The 20072-nt window shown below is 36.5% G+C and overlaps 1 protein-coding gene across 7 annotated transcripts in view; it reads left to right on the top strand.

Moving 5' to 3' along the window:
- The window catches only part of Pi3K68D (phosphatidylinositol-4-phosphate 3-kinase catalytic subunit Pi3K68D), a 91309-nt gene that overhangs the window by 51436 nt on the left and 19801 nt on the right, over positions 1 to 20072 (top strand). For all 7 annotated transcript variants that reach the window (XM_067131955.1, XM_067131953.1, XM_067131958.1 and 4 more), the window contains 10 exons: positions 2043 to 2142; positions 2917 to 3026; positions 6051 to 6155; positions 7319 to 7523; positions 7839 to 8046; positions 8337 to 8498; positions 12180 to 12295; positions 13577 to 13724; positions 15153 to 15341; positions 17795 to 18011. In XM_067131955.1, the coding sequence (XP_066988056.1) occupies positions 2043 to 2142; positions 2917 to 3026; positions 6051 to 6155; positions 7319 to 7523; positions 7839 to 8046; positions 8337 to 8498; positions 12180 to 12295; positions 13577 to 13724; positions 15153 to 15341; positions 17795 to 18011 (1560 nt within the window). The remainder of the gene's footprint in view (positions 1 to 2042; positions 2143 to 2916; positions 3027 to 6050; positions 6156 to 7318; positions 7524 to 7838; positions 8047 to 8336; positions 8499 to 12179; positions 12296 to 13576; positions 13725 to 15152; positions 15342 to 17794; positions 18012 to 20072) is intronic.

The following is a 20072-nucleotide window of genomic DNA, read 5'->3' as shown; positions in this document are numbered from 1 at the left end:
TAAAAACAACACCCACTGAGGAGTCATTGCCTCGATGGACATGGAGTCCCTCTTCACAAACATCCCTGTGATGAAACAATCCAGATAATCTTGCATCGTGTATATAGAGATGACGACATGCCCCCATTAAACATCCCTGAGCGTGCCCTCTTGGCTATCTTTGAGATCTGTACAAAAAAGGCTCCTTTCTCCACCCACAGAGGCCATATGTGCATACAAAAATGTACAGTAGTAGCAATGGGTTCTCCCCTCGGAGTACTCTTTGAAAATTTCTATGTGGGTGCTGTGGACTGTCAGGTATTCCCTGCCATTGAGAAACCGTTGATGTATGTCCGTTATCGATGACACCTTTGTTAAGCGCCAGAATGGAGGAAGAAATACAACACCTTCAGCAAGCTTTCCATGACCACAATAGCCTTAACTTTACCGTTGAAGTTTGCCATGACCATCGCCTCCCATTCCTTGATGTCCTTGCATGGCAACAGGAGGAGCACTTCATTGCACAAGTCTGTACAAAACCTGTGAACCTGGGCATCTGCCTGAACGGGTAGAGTGAGTGTCTAGAGAGAGACAAGTGCACTGCAATCAGTGCCTTTGTCAGAAGAGCTCTCTCTCAAACACAACAAATTAAAGTGTGTTTCCAAGGTCTTAATTAAAAATGGACATTCCAACCGTGAAGTCACAAAATGCATCGCAAGACCATTAATAAATCTTACCAGCTGGAACCTTTCCACCAGCAGGAACCTTTCCCTGCTGCCCTCCAAGTCATCAGTCTCTTTTATAAGGGTATGTTTCACATGAACTATAAAGAGGACGAGAGTGCTCTTTGCAACATTACAGCAGGGAACGTCCAGGCTACAGACTTGGAGAAAAAGGTCAAAATTGTGATCTACTTTAAAAGCGAAAGAACTAGTACTGTAGCCTCATTTTAAAGAACAACCCACCCTTCTTTGCAGGACCCTCTGAAAAGAACAGTGTGGTTTACCGATAGAGATGCCCAGTGTGAGAATGCCTCTGCGCTTAAATGACCACGATGAGATTTTCCAAGAGGATCTCCTACTGTGTGCAGGAAGACACTATGCGTAATCACGCTGTGAATGACCATAATATTAAAGGAAAACTGAGTGATGTAATTCCCGATATCAAAATTATCAATAATGCAGCAGACCATCACCTCCTTCACCTCCTGGAGGTTCTACACATTTGAAAGGAAAGGCCTGTCCTCGACGCCACACAGGAAACTTTTCTTCTTCCGACGGTGGCACATTGAATGCCACCTGCCGGTATTCCTGAGCCAAACGAGCAGACCAGACAGGAGCTGCCTCCATCTGCTGTGAGTGATCATCGCAGTACCACCCACCCCGTCTCCAGTGTCTGCACATGGAGATAGGTGAAACCATCAACGCCTGGGAGAAGGCTTTGCTCAGGGCCACTAATCCCTTAACATCCAATCAAAATTCAGCTCCCCACCCACCAGCGATCTGGGTCCCTATATATACCTACTGATGATGAGTCTATTCTGTCCAAAGCCAACACACCTTGCCTTGAGGATAGACCGATGTAACAGTCAGAAACGTCAGCAATGCCTTTTTAAAACTATAAAAATTCTCTACCAATCGAGAATGACAACGAGGTTTTAGTTACCATATGCTGAAAACCTTAAACTCTACTGTTAATCATGCCATGTTTAACTTCTCCCTGCGTGTACCAGAATAAAAGTACTATATTCAAAGCTGTTGCATTTCCCTCTTATCCAGATTATGTACACCAGCCAGCTCTGAGCAGAAGTCAGCCTTGAAGAAAAGAGAACAGTAAGAAGAATGGAAAAGACCTTGTATAAAATCAATTCCACTGACGCTGCCAGTCTTTTTGACAATAATAATAGTAATAATAATAATAATAATTAATAATAATAATAATAATAATAATAATAATCGATCCTTTTTTTTTTTTTTGGTTTGCGCATTGTAAAAAATGCTCTGTCATAAATGATTGTCACTTAAAAACTTTCGTGATTCAGACCTACAATTTAATAATTTCAGGAAGAAGACGATGATACTGTTTTGGGAATCCAGGTTGAAGACCTCATGTCAGCTGGATCAGGAGAAGTTGTTCATTATGAAACTTTAATTATTGTTGTAGGTAAGTGAACTTATAATTTTTATTTCAGAAATATAAGGCTATTATTATATTTGTAGAAGTATGGCAGCAAATTTTATAGAATTAGGTAAAAATTTTTTCTGCTGTATGAGATGTCGTCCTGATTCAAGCAGCTTGAAAATTCTTGTTGGCTCTGAGATAGATAATGCACATAATGTACCATGTGCTTGGTCTGTTGCCCTATTATTAGTAATTGAATGTTTTCAGAGTCTCCTCTTGTTAACTTGAACAGTTTAGTCTGCAGTACATTGTGTCAAGCTGTCTGCTTCTTTAGTCCCAGAAACTTGTACTGTATAGTGAGTGTGTGGTCACTAGTTTTTAAGGAATTCCTTAGATGTTTGTTGATTTTACATTTGCATGTGGTGTGAATCAGGATGAAATTCTATCACCTTTATTTCATTTGCTTACAGATTTTGCAGATTATTTTATGAAACAGCTATTAATTGAAAAGGAATTAAAGTCTGTTGGGTCCTAGTCATGCTGTGAAGGAATTATTGTATTGATATACAGTAGAGAAGTTTTGAGGAATGGTAGCTGGTATTAGGTTGCTTAGCCTGAGAGGGAGATGGTGAAGGAGTTGTCAACCCAAAGCCATTAATATGAACATCATTTCTGGTTTTGTCAGATTTATTGAAAGTCCCATCTCTGTATATGTGTGTGTTCTGTTAAGTAAGCATTTCATATAGATAAAACTAACAAGTTAAATTTTGTCATTAGTCATTAATTAGGTCCTTATCTTTTTCTTTACTTGAATAGAAACTTTTGAGACAGAACTAACACGTCTCCAGAATGCAGGGTTTCTCCTAATTGATGGCACACCCTTGCAAGATCTTCCTACTCCCATGAGGTCTCGTAGACTAAGACAGGTATGGCAAATGAGTTTCTTTTCATAGCAGGTAATAATCAGTGATAGATTCTTGATAAAAGTGTTAATGTAACAATTTTTTTTTATAAATGTACATAGTAAAGATGTTTAACTTAGAAGATTTTGGGGGTCCCAAAATTCTTTTGTGGTAAAGAACACACCATTTGATTATGGATGTATAATTGTTTTTCTTTTAATGTTTGCTGTTAACCCTTAAACGCCGAGCCTCTATTTACAAAAACATCTCCCGTATGCCGGCAGCGTTCGGTGAGTTAGCGCCGAAGCGGAAAAAAAGTTTTTTCAAAAAATCACAGCACGCTTAGTTTTTAAGATTAAGAGTTCATTTTTGGCTCCTTTTTTTTCATTGCCTGAAGTTTAGTATGCAACCATCAGAAATGAAAAAAATTATCATTATCATATATAAATATTGGAATATATGACAGTGAAAAAAAAATATATATATAATTGTATACAAATCGCTGTAAGCACAACGGTTAAAGCTAATGAGTTAATTTTTTCTTTGTATTGTACACTAAATTGCAATGATTTTGGTATATAACAAATTGTAAAACGATCAAAGCAACACAGAGAAAATATTATCACAAAATGATGCATGAATTAAGTAATCGCGGGACGTAAAAAATGTTTTTTCAAAAACTCACCATAAATCGAAATATTGTGCTAGAGACTTCCTGTTTGTTGAAAAATGAAGCTAATTGATTGAATATTACTAGACTGTAAGTGTTTTAGCTTACAATTGCAGTTTTCGACCATTTCGGTCGAGTTAAAGTTGACCGAAAGTCGAATTTTTTCTATTTATCGTGATTTATATGAAAATATTTCAAAACTGATAAAAGCTACAACCATGAGTTATTTTCTGTTGTATTGTACATGAAATTGTGCACATTTTCATATATAAAACTTTATGTAACGACTAATATAAAACGGTGCAAATATTACGACAACGAGACGAAAGAATTTCTGAGATGTTCGGCCGAGTTACCAGCAAGAGACGTAAGGAAAATGTTTTTTAAAAAATTCACAATAAATCGAAATATTGTGCTAGAGACTTCCAATGTATTGAAAAATGAAGGTAAACGATTGAATATTACTAGAATGTAAGAGTTTTAGCTTACAATTGTGTTTTTTTTACCATTTCGGTCGAGTTAAAGTTGACCGAAGGTTGAAATTTTGGCCGTTATCGTGATTTATGTGAAAATATTTCAAAACTGATAAAAGCTACAACCATGAGCTATCTTCTGTTGTATTCAACATGAAATTGCACACATTTTCATATATAAAAGTTTATGTAACGACTAATGTAAAATGATGCAAACATTACGACAACATGAAATAAGAATTTCTGAGATGTTCAGCCGAGTTACCGCGCGCAGACGTAAGGAAAAAGTTTTTTTTTTTTCAGAAATTCACCATAAATCGAAATATTGTGCTAGAGACTTCCAGTTTGTTGCAAAATGAAGGTACATGATTGAATATTACTAGAATGTAAGAGTTTTAGCTTATAATTGCATTTTTACCATTTCGGTCGAGTTAAAGTTGACCGAAGCTTTGAAATTTTGGCCGTTATCGTGATTTATATGAAAATATTTCAAAACTGATAAAAGCCACAACCATGAGTTATTTTCTGTTGTATTCTACATGAAATTGCGCACATTTCCATATATAAAACTTTATGTAACGACTAATATAAAACAGTGCAAACATTACGACAACGTGATACGTTAAAGAATTTCTGGCGTGGACGTAAGGAAAAGTTTTTCAAAAATTCACCATAAATCGAAATATTGTGCTAGAGACTTCTAATTGGTTGCAAAATGAAGGTAAATGATTGAATATTACTACAATGTAAGAGTTTTAGCTTACAATTGTGTTTTTTGACCATTTCGGTCGAGTCAAAGTTTACCGAAGGTTGAAATTTTGGCAGTTATCGAGATTTATATGAAAATATTTCAAAACTGATAAAAGCTACAACCATGAGCTATCTTCTTTGCGCACATTTTCATATATAAAACTTTATGTAACTGCCTAATATAGAACAGTGCAAAAATTACGACAAAATGACGAAAGAATTTCTGAAATTTTCGGCTGAGTTACCATGGATGTAAGAAATAAGTTTTTTCAAAAATTCACCATAAATCGAAATATTGTGCTAGAGACTTCCAATTTGTCGCAAAATGAAGGTACATGATTGAATATTACTAGAATGTAAGAGTTTTAGCTACAATTGCGTTTTTCGACCATTTCGGTCGAAGTCAAAGTTGACCGAAGGTTGAAATTTTTGTAGTCGACGACGGTACGCCCACTTGGCACCCAACAGACAATTTTAGTTGACTTATGATACGTCCAGTAGGCGTTTAAGGGTTAATATATTTTGTCCTAATTTATAGTTGATTTTGGTGTAGGTAAATTTAGAGATCTGTAAGGCATCAAAAATTATCAGAAAAACAAGAAAAGAATGAAAATAGGAAAAGAATGAAAATTGGGCAAAAAAATTAAAAGGAGCTAAAAATGCTTATTAATGCAAGTCTTTATAAAGGCTAAGTAGCACACAACTCACTTATTTGTTGCCAGGACCTTCACAGTGAAGAGTTTGTGCTTTTTTAATGAAGGGTTTATAATCTGTTTTTTAGGGACTGTGAAAGGATTTTTTTAATGTAAATTCCAGCATACGTAAGGGGTCCAGGAACTTTACGCTTATGCCTGTAGAGGAATCACCATGTATACTTTATTGTAGTATTTTTAAATATGGAAAGTGGTGAAAAGCCAAAATGATAAGTTTGTCTAAAATTTTTGGCTGATGACATCCTTTGACATTTTCAGAATCAGAAGGGTTGGGAATAGGATGATGTCATTAGAATATCTAAAGTTTTATAAATTCCTTCTTAAGTGTAAGCTGTTTTGTGTTTTTGCTTATGCCAATCAATTTTTTTGCCATTATCTTTCATATTTTGAACATGATGTAACTGGGTATGTGATTTGTTGTCAATGTAAGTTTCTTTCTCAGGTGGTTAAACACTTATGTGCCCTTCTTGGGAAACTTGAAACAATAGAAGTAACAGAGGCCATAAGCTCACTGGTATCAACATGCAGGACTATTCAGCTAAGTCAGGTAAGATTGTTTAATGTAATGTTGTCTAACTAGTAATAGACGTATTCAGTTATCAGACAGGGTTTTACTTTCTGTAGGTATCAGTTTTATTGTTTAGATAGCTGAACTTCCTTTCAGGCACAATGTTTGTTTTGGGGCATCTCAAGTCATTTTTAGATTTGTGGCTGGTTAAAAGATGTTTTTTGCTCCATTTTTTTTTTTTTTTTAAATCGACTGTCAGTTTGGAGAGGATAGGCAGGAATGTATTTAAATGAGTTGCAGCTGGCAAGCAAAGGAACACTGTAAGTACCTTTAATACTTATAGTTGGCTGTAAGGCATATTGTAGATCATGTACTCAATGGGAAATCCAGGCAGATGATCCTAGTCTGTGAGTGATACAGTAGAATATTACTTAACTGATATTCAAATTTGCTCATTGTTTGGTTTTTTGTTGGTGGTAGATAACCATTCTTAGTTAAATAAGGAAAAATAGTTTACATGCCTTTCAAAGCTAGTGGATTTATGCTTTGTCTTTTTTCAGTTATATGTCGGTACAGCTGTCCTAATTTTCACCCCCCCCCTTTTTTTTTTTTGAAGTTAAGAGCTTGTCCATTTTTGCTCTTAGAATATAGTTTCCCTGTGGGCATGATAGCAGTATGTAGGTGTTCTCATTAGGGGTTCTCACTTAAAAGGTGATTTGAGTAAATGCAGGTTCCTAGATTCCCAGTTGTGCTGTTGCATTTTCATTTGTCACATATTCTCTGACTTTTGTTTTTGTCTTGTAATGTTCTTATCCAGTTTTAACTTTTCATTTAAGGAAGAATCTTGTCCATTTCTTGAGTCTGAAAGTTGATTGTGGTATGGTAAAGCTCTACAGTGATTGTAAAATGTAGTTGGCAAGAAGTAAAAAAGATAGGAATTACATGCTTGTCAGTGTCATGGGAGGCAGGGCACAGTGAAGTAGTGGCAGTAATACTGGAGTGGTATGCAGCATTGCCTATAGGCTACAGGACCATCTCCAGTTGGGTAGTTCTGGATTTTGCAGTGATTGATCTTTTCACCTTTTATGAAAAATATGGACCCCAAGATTTATCAACAAGTCTTGCATGCTGCTATTTTAGCTTTGTGTTGCATGTTCTTGATTTTTTTTGCTTTGCTTTTAATGATTCTCATAACTTTACAGGGTATTCTTGATGGGGAAGATGACTTCCCAGGCCAGCGTGTGTTATCGACTGGGTCTCACGACTTCTCTAGTTCAGATGATCTAAAGCATATGCTCTTGGACTCTCTTAGTCGACTGTCTGGTGCTGTAAATAGTTTCTTAGGGATGTACGCCAAAGCCTTCAGAGTGGACTTCACTGTTGATGCCACTGTAGATAACAAGAAGGGTAAGGATGATGAGCAGCTTTCTTAGGTTGATTTTGATATGTATTCCGATCATTTCTAAACTCATTTATTTTTGAGGTTCTTGATGCTTTAAATTTATAATAAATTTCTTCCCATTATACTGGAGCCACTGAATATATTCTTATATTATTTTAATCATGAAGTACTTGTCAGCCATGAGTGTGGGCTCATAGAGGATGCTTCATAAGATGTTCTGTCAGTGAGCTTATTTCTTCTGACAGTGTAGTCATTAACTGTACCCATGTTAGTAAAATATTACATTTGATTGATAATAGTATAAAATCTCTCGTTTACAGACGCTCAAGAGGTTCAAGATGTTAGAGAGAAAGTAAGTGTTAAAGTTCAAGGTTTGCATCGCTTGCACATGGATTGGAAGTACGACGAATACTTTGTCGAAGCTCAGCTTTTTCATGGGTCCAGGTGTATTGGACAACCAACACATTCCCTCAATAAAAAAGTCATTGTTGATCCTAAATTCTACCCAAAGGTAGTCTTCAGTCAATGGTAAGATTGGTTTCTTGTCACTTTTGGGTCACATGGTTATAGATGATAGAGTTGTGTGGGTCACGGAATCACAAAGATTTATATGGTTGATGATTATTTCTGAAAATACCACCTCATGATTTGAGGTCTTTGACTTCTACATTTCATACTTTTCCTCAGATTTCATCTTACTTTGCATAATTGTGTTTGCATGTCTGTGACGGATGAAAAGAGGCTTTATAACTCCAGGAAAGTCAAGAAATATGATTGTTAAACTGTTGAATAATACTGATTTCTTTTATATTTTACAGTTTGGATATAGGTACAAGATTCAACACCTTGCCAAGAGAAAGCCGTCTAGTGATGACAGTTTTTGGCCTTAAGATTATTGAGGCAGAGAACAAAGTAGAACAACCAAAGTACATCAGAGAAGAACTTGGTTGGGCGGCAATACAGTATTTCTCCTTTAGTGGGTAAGAATATTTACCATGTTAATTTTGGACTGGTTTGATGTCAAGCATCAAATGACAAGTTTTGAGGCAAATTTCTTTAAGAAGTTTTTAAAGATCAACTTCATAATCATAGTTACAAAACTCTTGAAAAGTTGAGAGAAAACAAAATTTGTTCTCAGTAAAGAGCTGGTTGTTGTGCCTGCCCTATAAATTTGGAACTCTGGCTTAGTGGTTTAAACTACAAAAGGAAAAGGAAGATGTTATTGTTAAACCGATACACATTGCTTTCTGTCCTTTGTTTGCCTCCCAACTAGCTGTGCAACCTTTTGAATAACATCTTTCTCTGTTTGTTAGCTATTCAAGAACATTTTACTGGACAGTATTAGAACCAGGGATAGTCAAGAGGTGCATATTTCAATAAACACAATCCTTTCACCTTTTAAATTTGGCATATCATAAAGGTATTTGCTGTTGAGAGTTGTAGGTTGACCAAACTGCTGTTGGTATCTGTAACATTGTGATTGGTTGGTTATAAAGCCCTGCCTTTAAACATAAGGCATCATCATTCTCATCATCCTCATTTGTACTGTGCTCTTTCCTCTTGAAATCTCAGCTAGGTCTGTTGTTTTATTCAATTTAATGCCATTAGGGATATTGGTGTGTCACCTCTTCTAAGGAGAGTAGAAGCAATGATTTTTGAAAACTGGGTTGATATTAGGGGAGATGCTGCAATGAGAAATGTTTTTCTTGGAAATTCTGTTCTAAAGCCATGATAAGTGTCATCATAATATTTTTAAGAGGCTATAGGTGCCCAAATCAAGATTGTAGTAAAAGCAATAAGTGATAATAGACCTTCCTTCATAAGCAGCAACAAACCTTCCTCAGAGTGACATTAAATAGTTAAGAGAAAGAAAAAAGATATAGTTTCTTTTAATGGCTTGAGATCCCCATACTTCTTAGGTAATATAATCTCTTTATAGAATAATATATTTAAAATTGCTCTGAACCAGAATTTCCCACATGTGAAAGACAGTGCCCTGAACCCAAATTTCCCAAAATTCACAACATTTTAATGTTGGATCTGGATGTTAACCCAAAAAGAAATGGTTTTTAGAGGTTCAGTAGTTTGAATGAAGTATTGTAATACAGTTGACCTGTGGTATTCGAATGGGATGTGTACCACTACCCCCTGCAAATAGCTCAAATCCGCGAATACTTAAAACCCCTCTAAAAATGCTTATAACTGTCTATTTTGATAGTTTTATCACAAAAAGTGCATCATGAAAATATGAAAATACAGTAATTTTTGAATATTTATCTATGAAAAATACTGCGAATAGGCAAATTTTCCAGGAATAGTGTGTAAGTATGTTCCGCAGAGAAATCCACGAATAGGTGAAGCTGCAAATTCAGAACTGCAAATAGGCTGGGGTCCACTGTATGTTAATTTGTCATTATCACTACTTTCAATGCTATACAATGTGAAGGGCCTCTGTAAAATTCCACTACAGGCAGTCCCTGGTTAATGGCGGGCTCGGTTAATGACAATCTGGTTTTATGGCGCTTGTCTAGCGACGAAAATCGGTAATTTTCGGTGCTGAAAATCGCTGATTTCGTCAAAAATCGCTTTATCATTGAAAACGACATAAACTGATAATTGGGTAAAAAATTGGTGCCAATACATATCTATCAGCGGTGCCGATAATTTGAAAATTGGCACTTTTCGGTGCTGGTAAGCGTCGAAAAATACCTAAAAAGTGCTGAAATTGCCGTTTTCGGTTAGTGGTGATTTTTGGTTAGTGGCGATTTTCAGTTATCACATCCCCAGAACAGAACCCCCGCCGATAACCAAGGACTGCCTGTACAGTACTCTTGTGTTTACTGTCTGTGTTTTCACTTCCACAGATCTTGACACATCTTTGGCTTTATATCTCAGAACTCATACAAGTAGTTAAAATTGTTTCAACTTTGTGATACCAACAGGAGCCTAGCCAACAATATTACAGTACATACTATTATCCCTAGGGTGACAAAACAAATGTCCAAGCCATCTGTCTCCAACTCTTATCATCGGCTCTACTTATGGAACTTCTGTGATTTCCCATGTTGGATCATTGTCCAACAGGCTGATTCCTGTTATTCTTCTTAAGGTTTATTCTCAAAGTGGCAAAATCTTTAGGTGTAGGTTCATTGTCATGACATGACAAATCCATATAGCAGTACACGATAATGCTAGACTGATGCATATCTTTCTTGCATATATATTTTCAAATTTTACTTAGCCTCTTCAGTGATTGATTTGCCTTTTTTTAGTCTCATTAGATTCCACTGCAAGCAAACATGTATTGGATTTTGTGTGCTCCTAAATATTTGAAAGACAAAGCCTCTATTCCTCTCTGCCCCATAGGGGGGTTAGTGCCGTCAGTGCATCCAGGCGTGTTGCACTGTAGGCATTACTTGAGGTTTTTGTAGCATCCCCCCTCAGCTCCTAATTAGCTGCAACCCCTTTCATTCCTTTTACTGTACCTCCATTCATACTCTTTTCTTCCATCTTACTCTCCACCCTCTTCTAACAATTGTTTCATAGTGCAGCTGTGAGGTGTCCCTCCTCTCACACCTTTGTAACCTTTTATTCTCAATTTTCCTTTAAGTGCTGAATGACCTCATACTGCCCTAAAATGGAAGATGGCAGTATCTGCAAAAATACAAAACAGGAAAAATGGCAGGTACTCCCTTGCCTTACTACTGATTTTACAGATACTGCAAATGGGACCCCCCAAATACTCATGGAAAGCTTTGAAGAATCATTGTGAAACTGCAGTAGCTTGTGTATTAGTGTTTCACAACCCAATAGTGGTATATCTCAATTTCGAAAATGTTGCAGATACTGCAGTTCTCTCTCTCTCTCTCTCTCTCTCTCTCTCTCTCTCTCTCTCTCTCTCTCTCTCTCTCTCTCTCTCTCTCTCTCTCTCTCTCTCTCTCTCTCTCTCATTCCTTTATGCATACTGTCCATGTTATTTTTATTTTCCTTAGTAATTGCATATCATTCTTTTGGATTTGCTGATTAAAATTATAATTTGCTTATTTTAAGTCTGTCAACTTCTGTCTTTACTGTGGTGTAAACATTGTCTCCCAACTCCACCCATTTATTTCATTAAAATCCTTAAGAAGGGCAGAGGGCAAAGGTGACATATATGCTTGTAGTATCCCCGCTGTTTATTGCAAATTCATTTGACAGGACTCCATAAACACAAACTTTGCATTGGCTTCATTCGTGGTTTAATTAGCTTAGCTCTTTAATCAGAATACAGGCAGTCCCCAGTTATCGGTGGGGTGGGTTATCGGCGATCCGGTTTTATGGCACTTGTCTAGTGACGAAAATCACCAATTTCTGCTTATTGGTGCTGATAATTGGCTATTGGCGCCGATAAATACCTAACAGAGGCGCCGAAAACTGAAAATCCAGAATTTTGGCGCTTTTCAGTGCCGATAAGCCCTGAAAATTGCTGAAAAAGCAGCGAAAATCGCTGATTTTCGGTTATCTGCAATTTTCAGTAATTGCCACACCGTCAGGATGGAACCCCCACCGATATCCAGGGACTGCCTATAAAGTTATGTAAGACCTTGCATAGTACTGGTCTCAGAAGATTGTCAAATTGCTTATTGTAACCAACAAAATGTTATTTATTTCTTTATATTCAGACATCTTGCTCAAGGGGCGCATTTGCTCACACTGTGGCCTATGGCAAGTGACCGGCGGTTAGGACCAGCCCCTTACTCGTCGGATCATCCACAAGTTCATGGCTGTCCTGTGCTCTGTAAGTTGGAAGATGTATTTTTTTGTGAAGCTCAAAGAAAATTCATTTTGTTTAGTCACTGACCCCCAATCACATATTTGCCCACATTTTCAGACTCTAGTGTTCTTAGACTTAGATTTTAGTGGACAGAATTGGCTGGGTAGTCTGAAGATGCACACATCTGGAACAGCTCTGTCCAGAAATCTCCAGTTTGTTACAGGACCACAATTTTTTTCTCCATATTTTTTCTTAAAATAGCAGTTACAATTTAGGATGAAGCTGATATTTTCATTGTATTTGTGGTATTTGTATTTTGTGTGAGGTGCAGATGGTGGGAGTCCCAGTATAACCCCTGCAGAATCTACATTTTTCCTTAGGTTGCTGTAGAGTTCACATCCCTGCCTTGCAGCAAAAGACAAATGTTTCCAAGACCTTTGGTGATGCACTTGATGTCTTTGTGTGCTTCTTTTACATTCTGGAAAATATCTGCGAGTTGATGTATGTGGCATCCAAGTGACATGACTATTAGAAGGTGCCTTGGGTGTGGTTGTCTATGTAAGAGATTGTGTTTGCTTTTCCCACTGCTGTGGCTGCAGTTGCAACTTTTTTTCAGCTTCTTCATTTGTCAAAACTGCCATACTTCTGTCTATTAGACAAAGGAATGTGGGCTTGGGGACATGTGAGATTGCAAATATGGGCTTATATGATTAATGACCTCAAATGGAAGTAATATGGGGTTATATGATTAATGACCTCAAATGGAAGTTTGTTTTTTTACAAAAAAATATGTGCATTTTTCAGAGCATTATTCTGTATATTTATATGTAAGAGTAGCAGTAGTAATTTATAGTCTTCCTGTTGTCAAGGAAGTTTGCACAAATGGATATTTTGAATATTCTTAAATATGTATGCAAATAATGCGAGCAGAAGGTTAGGTTAGTTTTTGTTGCTGAATTACACGTCTATAACCTTGGGGAATCTTACATTGACTTCTCATATAAGCTCAGTTTATGTAGGAATAGTAAAATTTTAATATATGGTTTTTTGTAGGATGCTGAATTGAAATAGTATGCGTGATTATTAATGACGTTGCTACTGGAATGTAGAGAAGTTAATCATTAAATGAATTTGGGCAAATAAGTTGTGATTTATTATGTACTTACCGTCTTGGTTTGTCTTTGAGGAGTTTCCCAGGTAAGTTTTTCAGCAGGGAATTTTTTTTATACAGTAGTATAAAGGTATTGTTACTGCTGGTTGTAAGAACTAATTTACTCAGTGAAACCTGATATTTTTTCTTTACAGCTGTTAAGTTAATGGATTTTGGTGGTGAAATTCTATTTCCTGAAATTGTGCCTCTTCCTCCAAAGAAGCTAGAATTTTCATCACTAGACATCAATACTCAGCAACAGTTGTCTGATATTATTGAAAGAGACATTTTCACTTTTAACAAGTAAGTGGGATGTGATTTTTATGTTTTATACAAGTTACTCCTTTATCATTTTGTAAGGTCAGGTACAGTTGGCTGCCAGTTTATGTGATATACTCTTAATCATTTTCCATTTAAATGGCAAGACTATGGTAACAGAAGTGTTGCAACTGCCTAAGGTTTTGTCAAGAGTGTTCCTAAAGTGAATAAAAGGTGGTATGGTACCCATGAGTCCCAAGTTCCTTTGGGATAGGTTATCACTTACAGTGTCCTTGCATGCAACACCCTTTGAACCCCATCTGTATACAGTATCTGCATTTTCATGACAATCATATTTACCATTAGCAATGGGTTATAGTTGAAGAAAATGTGTTAGGAATTTAGAAGTTAGATGACTTGGTTATTCCAAATTTATCTTATGGAACAAGTTTGCTTCTGAGGAAGCTGACCCTTTTGAGGAGGATTCCCTGTGAAGGAAGGGGCCCTACAACTCCCTAAATTTGTTCCCGGTTTAGTCTAAGTACCTTTCAAAACTCTTTCTGCTTAAATATTTGTGGATATTTTCAGTTTGTCAAAAATTTCAAGAGAGGTAGATAGGGAAAGTTAAAACTGCATTGGGCTCATATGTGAATCTAATACTGGAAGCTGTGTTGGGATTGTCAGTTACCCAAAAATGTTGAGGCCAAAGAGAAATAACTGAATACAGTATTCATAATGATCATGATTGAAATTATCCTTAAGAGGTGATCTGGGGATTCCAAGGAGATTGTTTCTGGGGATAGGACTCTGGTAATCTATCCAGACTGACCTCTGTTGCAATTAGGGTGGGAATGATTGCATCCTTAATGCTCCATCCCACAAGTGGGTTTAGCCTACACCCCAACTAATTATTTTTAAGCTATACATTTGGGTAGGGTTAGGAATAGACATAAGGGAGTTGGCTTACTTGTGTCATGTGTAGAGAAATTAATATAAAATAGAGTAATTGATATCTCTTGAAACAAGCAAAACTTGTTTCTTGCTGTATATTGATGTGCAGTTCACTAACTGACATTAGTACTCCTGGACCTCATGATGTTGACCTGCCACAGATGATGATTGCTAAGCAGGAAGGGAGGAATGGCAATGGACATTCAGAAGTGTGTTTTGGTTGCTGGCACAAATACTAGAATAGATTACAGTACAGTATTTTCAACCTAGAGCATCAAAAGTTATGAATTACTTTATGAAATAAATTTATAGGTAACTCCTAACTTCTGAATGTCTTGCTGTAGTTTGTACAACACACACACACAAGCAAATCCTTCGGGTTAGGGTATGGGTCGAATTTTGATTACATTGACTAGTTAGGTTAACTTGCAATAAGAATGACTGGTCACGTGGAAGCTGGTAGGGTCTTCTTAGGAAGATTCTGCCTTTTAATTGTGCATAATGGACTTGCTTCCCCTGCAGAGGGTCTGCTGAGGATCGTGAAATCCTGTGGGAAAAGAGACATTATCTCCACGAGGAACCTTTTGCCCTTGCAAAGGTTCTTTTGGCAGCTCACTCCTGGGATGTTTCCTGTCTCCCAGACCTTCACTCGCTAGTCAAGAATTGGTCTGCCCCTGCACCTGCTGATGCCTTACACCTACTTTTACCTTGGTAAGATCTCATTTTTTATGTTCACCTTAATTCTGTGGTCTTTGAAGGTTTGCATGAACCTTTTTCAATAATTTCGTTCATCATGGAATAGATGGTAATCCTCATGTTCCTGACCCCTCCAGTCATTAATCAAGAAGGGTACCTCATATATCAGTCTTTTCTTGTCTTGTGAAAGCAGTGAAATGGTCAGCAGTTTCTGAAGCCCACAATACATTCACCTTTTTATGATGTTCGTCACTGTAAATTCTTAAACATTATTATGGAAAATCTGATAGCATCATTTTTGCAAAAGTTGAAGGAAAAGAGAAACTAGGCAAATTGGAGGGATTATTTTCTTTAAAACAATATTATAAGGAAAGATTTTGATTTCATTACATTTAATAACTTTCCTTTAGTTTGGAACATCCTTGTAAGGAAAGTGTTTATAAAAGTATTTAATTGAATAATTGCTACATGTAACCTCATTTTCAGTTTAGGATGTCCATGTAAGGAAAGTATGAAACCCCAAGTTTTTATTAGGTACTAACAGTGACCTCTCACTGATGTTTTTATATTTTTATCATTGTGATTTACTTCTGTCCTTTTTCATTTTGGGAAAATTTGTAGTTAACCTAGTCATTTTGAGTGTTGTTTTGTCTAGTTCTTTAGACTCTGAAATAGGTTGTAGCTGTGTGAAATTAATACCATGATGATCACTGTAGAGTAGGAGTATGGCATCATGAGTATTAAGATTTGTGTAAGTAGTAATATCCTACCCAAGAATTGGCATCTATCTAAATGCAGATATTTGGCCATCCTTCATTTCTCAGTCCTTAGATATCAAGGATACAGTACTATGTTAGCTGTATTGTAATTTGTGAATATCAGTTTCAATAAGTAAATACTGACAAGACCATAAATCCCTTAAAGTACTGTTAATCTTAAACTTTTTCAATTTTTCTAGTTTTCATTATCATCACGACCATCTGCATTGCAGTAAGACACAAGGCCTCTGAAATTCCTCCACTTTTATCTTTCCCATTCTTTCATTTCCACAATCACTACCCCTCTCCAGCCTCTCATCAAAGTAGGTCTGGATCTTCCAACTTTGTTGGTGAACAGGGGAGTTCAGTTGACACTATTGAATATTATTCTACTTGGGGTTGTGCAAAGGATATTTCCGATCCGTCATCATCACCCAGTCATCATTATCTCATCTACATATGGAACTTCATAATTTCCCTTTTGGTATTATTTCTCACTCTATCCTGCCATGTGACCCTCAATGTTCATATTAAAGCTTTACCCTCAAATTGACAAAATGCTTTATATGTTTCACAGTCATGTCTTGTATAGCAAGACAGATTCTACTGAACTATGTTGTTTCTTAGTTGATATACCATATTTGCCACTATATAAGACTCACCCACCAGCATATAAGACATGGTCCAATTTTGGGCAGCATATGCTGAGAAAAGTAAAAGTATTTTACCCATATTTTTCCTATTCATGTCACTTCCCCATGGGGTATTGCTGTCAGTGCACATCACGTGGTGCATTGTAGGCATTACTAATGGGTGTGCAGCATCCTTTAGCCATTAGCTACACACATTTTAGCCTTTTAACTTTACCTCCATTCCCACATCCTTTTCTTCTGCTTTTCTGTCCAAAACCCTGTTACTTATTAGTGCAACTGTGGTGATATATATATATATATATATATATATATATATATATATATATATATATATTCTCTCTCTCTCTCTCTCTCTCTCTCTCTCTCTCTCTCTCTCTCTCTCTCTCTCTCTCTCTCAAGAACTCTCTTTTTCACTCTTTTTCACTCTTTTTCCTTTTTTTCACTCTTTTTTCACTCTTTTTAAGCACTGAATGGCTGAAAGTGCCCCAGCACTTGGCTTGACAGCCTGAATTTCATAAATCAGTCCTTAATCAATTCATAGCCCTTTCCAGCATTCAAATCTGTACTGGGATTCAAATATTGCTGTAAAGAAGAAGTGATAAAACCTTTAATTTTAGACTTATTAGGAAGTCTGTCCTTCCCAAAATAAGCAGTGTTTTAAATTACAGTAATAGCCTTTGCCTAAATCACTGATTAACATGAGCCTTTCCTGTCATCTGTCTTGTGTGCATAAACTTTCATATATGATACTGTATTTGTAAGTCTGTTAAAGATATATAACAGCTTTATTGTTATTTGTGTGGTATGACATATGCTGGCAAATATGGTAAAGAATTTTGTTCATATGAGAACAAACCCTCTGGCCAGTCTGGCAACGGTTGTTAAATATTGATCCGTTTCTTATTCAGTGTATAAGTAAGTACTGAACATGTACCATTGTATTCAGTGCTCTTATATTGTAATAAGGTCTGGTTTTCTGTTAATTTCTATTTGAGTGTAAAGTGCTATATAGCACCATAGAAATATTAAGCCCTCTGAATATTTTTTTCAATTTTAGTTTTGCAGACAGCGTAGTCCGTGCACGTGCAATAGAGTGGATCAAAGGTTTAGGGTCAGATGAATTGGTTACGTTTTTGCCCCAGCTTGTCCAGGCTGTGAAGCATGAGGCGTGGGACGTGTCGCCGACTGCAGAGCTTTTATTGGAACGAGCCCTAACGTCACCCAGGCTTGCTCACCATCTGTATTGGTTACTCAATCAGTGCCTTCCTCTTCAGGTTTGTTTCTAAAATGATCCACAATATTTTTGTGGCATTGGCCACTGGTACTTTTGTACAAGAGTAGTTACTGTTTACTGACAGCAGATTTTATGTTTGCAATTTTTAAAATTAATATTTGAATGGAATGAATTTTTTGCAGTCTTACAAATATGGTTTGTATGGGTATTTTACTGTTTATTTTTTTAGAAACTTTTGTTGAATTTTTATTGATATGTATCATGAAAAACCGTTAGATGAATTATCATTGATGTCTGGTTAAACGAATCATTTATAACTAACTAATCATGAAAAACCTTTGGTTGAGTTATCATAGTCATGAGTGGCATATCTTGCTTTTGAAAGAAAATAATGAAATCGTCAGTAAATGCTGCATGAAAGTTAGGTATTTTAAGTAAGGCCTTGGATATTTGTAAGAGTGATAAAATCAGTAGAACTTGATCATTTGTGCTTCCTTTACTAGAATACTGTTCTCTGGTGTGGTGTATGATGGTAGGTTTCTGTTTTGACAGATGGTCTCTAGTTTGTCAATTTTCCTAAGTTTTATTTTACCTGAGCTCTTTCACATTCACAATTGATCCTTGATACTCTCCTCCCACAAGAGCGACCAGGTTTGCTGAATAGCAGTACCAATGTGCAGTAAATGTGCCTTGTTGTAGAACCTCTAAAGTTCAAGAGGCCCTTCATTTCTCACACCACTGAACCGCGGAACAGTCTCCCTTAGGATGTTGTGCAATTGGAACCTCTGAAGTTCAAGCGAAGATGCAATGCATTAATACCCTAAAATAATTCTCCTTGTATTTTGATAATTTACTATGTTTTTATCTTTGTATTAATTTATTGATTTATTTTTTCTTTTCTAATAACTGATCTCGTCTTTCAGTATTTCCTATTATTTTCTGTTACTGAACACCATATTCTTTGGAAGCTCGAATTTCAAGTCAGTGGCCCCTGTGGACCTCTTCCTTATGAATAGGGTTCATCTTCTGTATGATAATAATAATGATAATAATAATATCCAGTGTAATGTGAATGATGAAGGAAATCAATGACAAAGGAATGTTAAGTTACAAAAGTAGGTTTTTCACATAAACTTATTACAGGCAGTCCCCGGTCATTGTCGGGGGTTCTGTTGCGACAGCGTGATGATAGAGTGGAAATAGACAATAATATGAAAAAGAAAATAGATATACAGTAAACCGCTTGTATTTGTCGGGGTATGCATTCCATACTCCTTGGGGAATACAGGCAGTCCCAGTTATTGGTGATCCAGTTTTAGGGCACTTGTCTAGCGACAAAAATTGGCAATTTTCGGCACCAAAAATCGCAGATTTCCACTTATTGGCGCTGATAATTGGGTATTGGCGCTGATACATACCTAACAGAGGTGCTGATAACTGAAAATGGTGCCAAAAATCGCCAAAAAAGCGCTGAAAATCGGTTATCGGCAATTTTCAGTTATCATCACGCTGTCAGAACGGACCCCCCATAGCCGGGGACTACCTGTAGTTAATATCCGCGCGTTCTTAGAAACCCCCCCCAATTAAAAATATTTATAACTGCCTATCTTGAAAGTTCAAATCCAAATGTATATTTAAAGTATCATCCTACATCAGGTATACCTTAAATTATTATTGTATTAGTATATTAATCTTTGAAATTATATTATTAATATATAATTTAAAAGTCATCTTAAACTTAGTACCCTTAAAAATATATACATATGTACTTCTAATCCTTCCAGCCAAAACAGAAAGAGAGAGTGAGTTACCACTAATTTATATTCAGCCAGCTGTGCTGGCATGAGAGAGAGAGAGAGAGAGAGAGAGAGAGAGAGAGAGAGAGAGAGAGAGAGAGAGAGAGAGAGAGAGAGAGAGAGAGAGAGAGAGAGAGAGAGAGAGAGAGAGAGAGAGAGAGAGAGAGAGAGAGAGAGAGAGACTCTTTAATCTCTTGAGGAATGTTAATCCATTTCTCTTTGAGCGACTGACCACAAAAAAATTTAAATGTTTGTTTTTTGTCTTCCAAAAATGTATTACCTTAATGTACAATGCATTTTTAAAA

The sequence above is a fragment of the Macrobrachium rosenbergii genome, chromosome 30 (assembly GCF_040412425.1).
Source record: "Macrobrachium rosenbergii isolate ZJJX-2024 chromosome 30, ASM4041242v1, whole genome shotgun sequence".
Classification (NCBI taxonomy): Eukaryota; Metazoa; Arthropoda; class Malacostraca; order Decapoda; family Palaemonidae; genus Macrobrachium; species Macrobrachium rosenbergii.
Note: the sequence above shows the minus strand (reverse complement) of the source record. Positions and strands in the feature narration are given on the sequence as shown.